Below are 9,370 nucleotides of genomic sequence, written 5' to 3'. Positions count from 1 at the left end.
TGCTGCCAGGCGCGGTTCAAGATCTGCCTACTGCGTTCGTGCGTCCTGCTCTGACATCATGGAGACACTGATATGGCAATGCTACTGTTAGAAACATTCTAGTCTGTTTCAGACAGACAGCCTAAGCAACATCATGTCGTTGAGCTGGTCAGCAAAAGACCACAAGAGTTCTACAAATTCCCCCTCCAACCCTACCCAAGGGCTGAAGCGGCCACGGAATGACACAGGGAACAAAGTGACTGTGGTGCTCGGTGCGCAATGGGGAGATGAAGGCAAAGGAAAAGTCGTCGATTTACTGGCGACTCAGTCTGACCTTGTTTGCAGATGTCAGGTAATATCGTGTGCATATAATGCGATATTAATGTAACCTTGACATGCTTGAACTGAGAAAAGTTATAACGCATTTTGATTGTGTGAAATTCATGACGTGTCTTTAGAAAAGTAATGTCTCAACATACCTGAATCGGTGACTGTCAGTGTACTTTACAACCGTATGACAGGTGTGTGGCAGGCATTGGAAAAACCTTGAAATAGCTTACTGTTGTTATTATTTTGTTCAGTAGAGTGATGTTTCAGAATTTTTTTTGGCACGTAAATGTTTAATGTGATGTCCTCAGTAGGCTATAATGGAATTTAGGATAAATCTTGTTTTCTATTTTATCAATACAGGATATTAGTTTAAATAATTAAAATAATTAAAACATGTATTTAGAAAACAGGGTGATATTACCAGTTCTTCAACACCACTTTGAATTGTTGACTTGACTGGAGTTGAAATGAAACGTTTTACCTTGGAATACTATTAAATGGTTAACTGTCCCTTTTTGAGACTTGTAACATGATCATTAAGAACTTGGAAGCATATTCTCTCAATGAGGAATCCATTCCTCACACATCACCTACTGTAGCTGGACCTTTTCTCTATCTGACCTATAGTAAACTGCTCAAATAGACCAAAGTACCAACAATATGGAAAAACTATAACTATTTCTTACAAATTAAAGTCTAAAATCACACAGTAATGACAGGGAAAGGTAGCATAAGATCACAATTGGATCAATACTCATATTATTACAAAGGTGTATTAACATAAAGAGGGTGTTATAACTAGGTCACTCTACACTCTTAGTAAAAGGGTTACAAAAGGGTTCTGCGGCTGTCCCCATAGAATAACCTTTTTTTGGTTCCAGGTAGAACCCTTTTTGGTTTCAGGTAGAACTATTTTGGGTTCCATGTAGAACCTTCTGTGGAAAGGGTTCTACCTGGAACCAAAATTGGTTCTTCAAAGGGTTCTCCTATATTGGGACAGCCGAAGAACCCTTTTTGGTTCTAGATAGCACCTTTTCTTCTATGAGACTAACCTGAATGAAAATGATGTCAATAATCAATCAAATGTATTTTATAAAGCAGTTTTTACCTCAGCAGTTGTCACAAAGTGCTTATACATATAGCCAGCCTAAAACCCCAAAGAGTATGCAATGCAGATGTAGAAGCAGAGTGGCTAGGAAAAACTCCATAGAAAGGCAGGAACCTAAGAAGAAACCTTGAGGAGCCAGGTTTCGAGGGGTGGTGTGAGAGAGAGAGAGAGACTCATAGACAAAATTTCTCATTGGCCAGCAAGGAAAAACTAAACTTGCTCAGAAGTAATATTTTGGGCCACTTGCAGTGTAAAGGCCATTACACAGTTGTGTTGTACTCTCCATTGACAGCAAGTCCCATCACTGAGCACTCTGTGTACTCTTTCAGCCAGCCCCACCCACTGCTGGTGAAGGGTCACATTCCCAGGGTGACTTGACATGTGAGAAGGCCAGGTCTTAGCCAGGGGGCAAGGAGTGGAGGGTCTGGCAGCCAAGTATGTTAAAATAGTTGGTAGGGGGGTAGCTTGGTGACAGGGGAGGGGGCTTAGACTCTATTATCCACTGATTCAGATAGGATTATGAATTTGCTCTGGATGTATGGCCAGTGGATGTCCTGGCTGTTTTATGTCCAAATGTTGCTATCCCATTACAACATTAATCAACTCAATAACTGTCCTTTTGTGATATCATGCCACTAGACTTTGTTGAAAGTGCCTGGATTGCCAAACACAATGTTGTTTTGATCTTCCAGGGTGGTAACAATGCAGGCCACACAGTGGTAGTGGAAGGCACAGAGTATGACTTCCACCTTCTCCCCAGTGGCATTATCAACCCCAAAAGCATATGTGTCATTGGTGAGTGTTTCTATCTTTATTACCATTTCCACTGGGAATGGTGACCCCAATGGGAAACTGTCTATATGTGCTCATTTATCCAGCATATGGTCCATTGTAGGTAATGGCGTAGTCATACACCTACCAGGCTTGTTTGAGGAGGCGGAGAAGAATGAGAAGAAAGGTAAATCAAGTATTTTTAGAAAAATAGTCAATACTGTAATTGTCAAGTTCGAGGAAACCATTACAGTCATTTTTTATTCTCCATTCTCTGACCAGGTCTCAAAGGTTGGGAGAAGAGACTAATTGTCTCTGACAGAGCTCACCTCGGTATGTTTGTATTTTTCTGGTTTCACAAATGAAGCAAAGATTATATGTGCTATTTTAGTAGTGTGTGTTTATCTGCATAATGTATATCTTTGTATTGTGCTTAGAGAAAGGATGACATTTATTATGCTTTGATTTTTCGACAGTGTTTGATTTCCACCAGGTTGTGGATGGAATTCAGGAGACCCAGCGACAAGCGACAGAGGGAAAGATGTAAGGGTAGGGAAGGCAATGGTTGCTTACATAGGGGACGGGAATACAATGGGTCACTGTCAATAGAGACTTCAGTCAAGTGGAAGGTAATCTAGCGGTTAGAGTGTTGGGCCAGTAACCGAAAGATCGCTAGTTGAATCTCGAGCCGTCAAGGTGAACAATCTGTCGATGTGCCCTTGACCATTGATAATGGCTGACTCTGGCCTTGACCCCGATTTCAGGGGAATATGGGATATGCAAAAATACATTTCCAATTCACTCGTGCATATTAATACACACTTGTACATGTGTGAAATAGGACAAATAAGCACCCACCAAATTATTATTACAATCACTTCCACAGCTGATGAAAAATTGCAGATTCTATTTTGTAATCCCCTCAGCTAAAACAGGTGTTTTTCCTCATGACAGTATTGGAACGACCAAGAAAGGCATTGGACCCACCTATACCAGCAAAGCATCTCGCATTGGACTGCGTGTCTGTGACCTTCTGGGAGACTTTAAAGAGTTCTCTACCAAGTATGCTTACTGACAGACAGGACACAAAATAAACATCTAAACCTCACATACAACAAACATTTTGAGAGTCCAACATTGTGTCTCTCTTGAGACTTTGCTCTTGAACTAAATTGACCCACTGAAGTGAGCAGTAATAGACATTGAGATGATTTGGGGATTTCTTTCAGATTCAAGAACCTTGTCGCACAGTACCAGTCCATGTACTCGTCCCTGACAGTTGATACTGATACTCAGCTGAAAAAACTGAAGGTATGTGGTAAATCCCCTCTGAATGAATAGTCATGGGCTACAGATATATTAGATCTATGAGACTGTTGTTTGTCTTGTACTGTGCAGGAGTATGGAGAGAGGTTGCGGCCGATGGTGCGGGATGGAGTCTACTACATGTATGAGGCTCTTCATGGACCCCCAAAGAAAATTCTGGTGGAAGGGGCCAATGCTGCCCTCCTCGACATTGACTTTGGTAAGATATGTCATAGTCCCATTGAGGATCGTGCCAATGATGAGATGGACAGGGAAGTTTGATGGTTAAATGGACAACTCATCTCTATGTAAGTTTAAGTCCCACTTTCTCTCTTCCCTTTAGGCACATATCCTTTTGTGACCTCATCAAACTGCACTGTTGGTGGGGCATGCACTGGTCTTGGCATCCCTCCCCTGAATATTGGTGAAGTGTATGGTGTATCAAAGGCCTACACCACCAGGGTAGGAATTGGTGCCTTCCCCACAGAACAGCTCAATGTAAGATCTCTTTCATCTACCTGGACGTTTCTGACTCTTGCCTTACAGTAGCATCTCCTTACTGAGAGTAACGATTAAAGGGGAACAGCCAGAGCAAGACTTGAACCAGTGACCTTGAGTGAGAGTGTCCACTGTCACCTGTGCCATAAAGGTGAAGGCCTTTTAGCAGAGGTTATACTGCATTTTGCAGTTTGATATTTACCGTGACTAAGTCACTCTCTTGCAGTTTCTTTAGACATGATGTTTTCTTTTGAGGTACAAGTAGAGTTGGATATGTATAGTAAGCCTAGTGTTTAAGGTCACATGACCCTCACAAGCCTGGTCTCAAAATGCGCTGCCTATGTGGCCAGCTCTCAGATTGTGTGAGAGGTCTGTTAAAACACTATTTAGCTCTAATGCTGATCACATGTTCAAGGCCTAAATTTAGGCCAGAGTCAGGGTTCAAGATAGATTTACTGTCTGGTCTGGGGTTATGTTACCTAACATGAGAACTGCCCATGGAGCTGCTGTTCAACATGTTGCAGCTTGATCCCTCACTCCAACTGTAAATCTATTGGTTTACTAAGCATTTTATAACATTTTATTAGTAAAACCATTAGGATTAGTACCCAAAAATGACTATTGATTAACCAAGTGATCTCGACACAGTGGAGCGGGTCGAGAGTTTCAAGTTCCTTAGTGTCCACATCACCAACGAATTATCATGGTCCAAACACACCAAGACAGTCGTGAAGAGGGCATGACAAAACCTTTTCCCCCTCGGGAGACTGAAAAGATTTGTCATGGGTCCCCGGATCCTCAAAAGGTTCTTCAGCTGCACCATCGAGAGTGTCCTGACCGATTGCATCACCGCATGGTATGACAACTGCTTGGCATCTGACCGCAAGACACTACAGAGGGTAGTGCGTACAGCCCAGTACATTACTGGGGCCAAGCTTCCTGCCATCCAGGACCTATATGTTAGGCAGTGTCAGAGGAAAGCCCATAAAATTGTCAGAGACTCCAGTCACCCAAGTCATAGACTGTTTTCTCTGCTACCACACGGCAAGCGCTACCGGAGCGCTAAGTCTATGACCAAAAGGCTCCTTAACAGCTTCTACCCCCAAGCCATAAGACTGCTTAACAATTAATCAAATGGCCACCAGACTATTACACTTCACCCCTACCTACATGTACAAATTACCTCAACTAACCTGTACCCCCGCACAATGACTCGGTACCGGTACCCCCTGTATATGGCCTCATTATTTATTTATTTGGTAAATATTTTATTAACTCTTCTTGGAACTGCACTGTTGGTTAAGGGCTTGTAAGTAAGCATTTCCCGGTACGCTCTACACTTGTTGTATTGGGCACATGTGACAAATAAAGTTTGATTTGATTCTAGATAACTGAGTCTGTTTTGTGCAGGCAACAGGTGAGCTGCTGCAGACGAGAGGTCATGAGGTGGGCGTGACAACGGGCAGGAAACGTCGCTGTGGCTGGCTGGACCTGGTCATCCTGAGATACGCCCACATGATCAATGGCTTCACTGCGTGAGTGGATAGGACTAAAATATCACCCTCTATGAAGTCTTTATCTGACTGGTTCAATGTACTGTCGCTGCCTGTGAATGCTAGTCTGAATGTAATTCATGTAGTAGTTTTCCTCTCTTTTCTCAAATGTGTTAAACAAATAACATTGTTTCCTAACAGCATTGCTTTGACAAAACTTGACATCCTTGATGTGCTGGATGAGATCAAAGTAGGAGTGGCCTACAAAATCAATGGCAAAAGAATTCCCCATTTCCCAGGTATGCTCTCTACATTAAACTGTAGTGATTGATTAAGAAGTAGGCCTACTTGTACCAGACTAGGCCAACACTGTAAAAGAGACATTCATTATGTATTATCTCGACAAACATTTGATTTCTCTTCGGATTATTAATTATCGTCTACCTTCATTCACATAGCTAACATGGAGCTGTTGCACAAAGTGGAGGTAGAGTATGAGACCTTCCCAGGCTGGAAGAGTGACACGTCTGCAGCCAGGAAGTGGAATGATCTCCCCCAGAAGGCTCAGAACTACATCCGCTTTGTGGAGAACCACATTGGAGTACCTAGTAAGTTACATGCAGGATACAGGGAGTTCCTGCTGACAGCAGGCTAGTTAGTCTTCAGTAGGGCACAAACTGAAAACAAAAATAAACCTTCTTATTGAACAAATAGGCATATAGGCCATAGTAGTATCTCCTCCATTTCACCACATTTCAAAATATTTTCTTCAGTGGAATGCCTACTGAAGGTGACCCAGTTTTACCAGCTACAACCATACCACAGTCCAGCATACTGACCACTGAATTGGAAACTGAAGAGCCTTGGTACAGGGACATGGCTTCAATGTGCCAGTGGGGGGCAGTAGTGGCTATATTATAACATGTACCCAATTCTGAAAGAATGATACTAGTCTAGTGTAAAGGTTTTTGGGATTTGTGAGTGTTTTTTGACATGTCCTTTGTAATTTCTCTCTACAGTTAAGTGGGTCGGCGTCGGGAAGTCCAGAGAGTGCATGATCCAGATGTTCTAGAGACTTTTCCTTTTCTCTCCCCAAGATGGATGCACATGGATGGACGAGATGTGGCTTGATGTGACATATGCTTACAACCCTCAAACTATCTAATATTCTGTAGAACCTGTTGCCAACAGATACGTGTAGCCTTGAAACAATGTTGAGTGGAAACGTTGGTAACTTTACATCTATCTGTGTTGCATCAGTAAATTGCCTTGTCATGATGTCTGCCAGAAAGTCCTACAGTATGACTGAGCCATGTGTAAATCTTACCTTGTGCCACACAACAACCCTGAAAGAAAAAAACACACCCAATAACTTTTCCTCCTGAGTAATGTTAACTGCCTTATGTTTTTGGTCTTCTTTAGGGATGGATCAAAATCTATATAATGTGTACCTGGAGAAAATGGGGGAGAGTAATGCTTTTTCAATTTCAGTCAAGGGGAGGGTTTTGTATTTTTTTTTTTTATCTAGTCCAGGGGAGGGTCATGTAATTTGTAATTGATGAAATGTCTATATTTCTCAGTGTTTTAGAATGAGTTGCTTGTTAGGTTATATATATCGATGTGTGCCCGATGCCGCCCCTCAACCCTGATTCTCCGCTGGGGGCGCAATATCAAGTGCGTCTATAGGCTATTTAGTGTGGTCTCAATTAAAAGATCCATAGCTTATTGGCTATAGGCTATGAATTTTATGCTCGGAGAAGCACAGAGCAAAATTATATTTTTAAGAAAGCTGCTGGGATGGTGTAAATGAAACTAGGCTGCATTACACACTGCAATGGGTTTTTCCACCCTGAGCCCCGGCCTGCTCTGCTCTTGCTGATCAAAAACGTGTTTGTGTGCTGCCTAACCAATGGCTGTGCAGTGTAGGACTATGGTGGCAGTTTAAAAGGAGAGTCAAAGGTCTCTTGCAAACATAATATATACATATTTTTTATATTAGGCCTAGTCCAAACAATGCACTATCTTGCGTGCAGACTAGCCTATAACCTATGTTCTGTTCAGCTTGAGAAGGAGAGCTTGACGATGAGGAGGAGGACCGGAGGTCAACTTTGATAGCTTGCTACTACTATATATGGGGATATCATTGGTAGTCGTTTAGTTTCTTTGACTTTCAGACCCTGAGCTGCAACCTTCTATAGTCAAGGAGACAAAAACATGACTTTGCTTGGGAAGAAATGTAATTCTGTCACTATCAATTAAGCTTCACTTTCTGTACAATAGAAGATATTTAATACCAGACCGTTTTTGGGGAAGAGTAGGCAGCAGTAAATATGACATTTTTCTGTGTCTGTAGGCTTACTCTCTCTTGGGTGGAAAGTTAGGCCTAACGTTTGAAAGTACAATGCTCTGATTTCTGCTGACCTGGTCTCGGAGCATTTCCTATTATTCTGTACGTAAATCTGAGACACTCCATTTCGTATGATATGTTATGTATTAATTTGCTAGGCTTGGGGTTAGGCTTACGGTCTGGGTTAACTTTAGGAGTTAGGTCAAATGGTTAGGGTTAGGGGAAAGGTTAGCTAAAGGGTCAAGGGACAGGTTGGTTAACATGCTGAGTAGTTGCAAAGTTGCTAATTAGGTAAAATTGTTCGTGTTGAGATTCAAACTTACAACCTTTGGATTGCTAGACGTTCGGGTTATAAGCCTACCCAACCACCCTAATTTCATTTTTGCCGTAACTAACCATCTGTTTTATGTAACCATACCGAACATAAAATATCATACTAATTTGTGTGTCTCGGGTTTACGTTTACTATGTTATGTTTAGTCTACAAGACCAGGCTAACTGGTTTTATTATTTGCCAACAGGGACAGTTTTGTTGTAAACATTATAAAATGATCACATAGGCTTAGCTCTCGGTCCATTCTTAGCCTGTAATTTTGGTCATTTGTGTGTATTAAAAAAAGATTCTGCTAATGTGTAAAATGATGTAAAATTGCATGACATTTTTTATAAAAGGCCATTTTTATTCTCGGACTTGCAAGTAAGATGACAGATTCATGCAATGTGTTCACTATGAAGGGGATCTTTCCACCCCTACTCTTGTCCACGGTGGTCTGCGAACCCACAACCTTCTGGCCCTCAGCCCTGTACGCTATCAAATTTCCTGCGTTGCCATGTAAGACTTGCAGGAGGAAGAACGTTTTCTAATAATGGATATCTAAGGTGCTGGTCTGTCCAAGCGTGAGGGTAAATGGTAGACAAGTTTTCAGCCATCCACTTTATGTTTGAATTATTATTTGGGGTTTAGGGGAGGGTCACTTTTTTTTCAAGTGTTCAGGTAGAGTAAGGGAGGGCCATCGATTGTCATGTCAGAGCGGTTCGATTTTTTCCCATGTAACCCTTATTAAAAATAAAGTTCACTCCCTTACACATTTATTACACCCGCAAGCAAACACCATATATTTTGTATCACCAAGTTGTCTGTTTGCATAATAAACAAGTTCAGGAGTGAAAGAGTGCGATAAATAGTTGGAATCCTTATTAAAGTTGCAGTCCGGGATCTTAAGCACTGACAAATTTGGAACATACTGTATTGTATGATCTTAAGAATTGCACACAAAAAAAGGACGCAACATATCATGAGAAATGGACGACATATGCTGTGTTCTTAACCAAGTGGGAAGTGGGAATTTACCGCTATACAGTAGAGTAAAGACTAAATCAAATCTAATTTTATTGGTTGGGTACACATACACTACATGACCAAAGGTATGTGGACACCTGCTCTTCGAACATCTCATTCCAAAATCATGGGCGTTAATTCTGGGAAGGCTTTCCACTAGATTTTGGAACATTGCTGCGGGGACTTGCTTCCATTCAGCC

The 9,370-nt window shown here is 41.7% G+C and overlaps 1 protein-coding gene across 1 annotated transcript; it reads left to right on the top strand.

The window, feature by feature from the left end:
- The first annotated feature begins 43 nt into the window (after window positions 1-43).
- LOC110505490 (adenylosuccinate synthetase isozyme 1 C) lies at window positions 44-9,001 on the top strand. The gene is made up of 13 exons (XM_021584745.2): window positions 44-331; window positions 2,110-2,212; window positions 2,313-2,375; window positions 2,471-2,521; window positions 2,665-2,731; window positions 3,143-3,250; window positions 3,418-3,499; window positions 3,587-3,713; window positions 3,837-3,991; window positions 5,402-5,526; window positions 5,686-5,783; window positions 5,943-6,092; window positions 6,504-9,001. Exons 1-13 carry the CDS (start codon window positions 134-136, stop codon window positions 6,554-6,556), a joined length of 1,380 nt encoding a protein of 459 aa, XP_021440420.1. The 5' UTR covers window positions 44-133; the 3' UTR covers window positions 6,557-9,001.
- Window positions 9,002-9,370: the final 369 nt, after the last annotated feature.

This window comes from Oncorhynchus mykiss, chromosome 25, assembly GCF_013265735.2.
Source record: "Oncorhynchus mykiss isolate Arlee chromosome 25, USDA_OmykA_1.1, whole genome shotgun sequence".
Lineage (NCBI taxonomy): Eukaryota > Metazoa > Chordata > Actinopteri > Salmoniformes > Salmonidae > Oncorhynchus > Oncorhynchus mykiss.
This window is presented reverse-complemented; position numbering and strand designations above follow the sequence as displayed.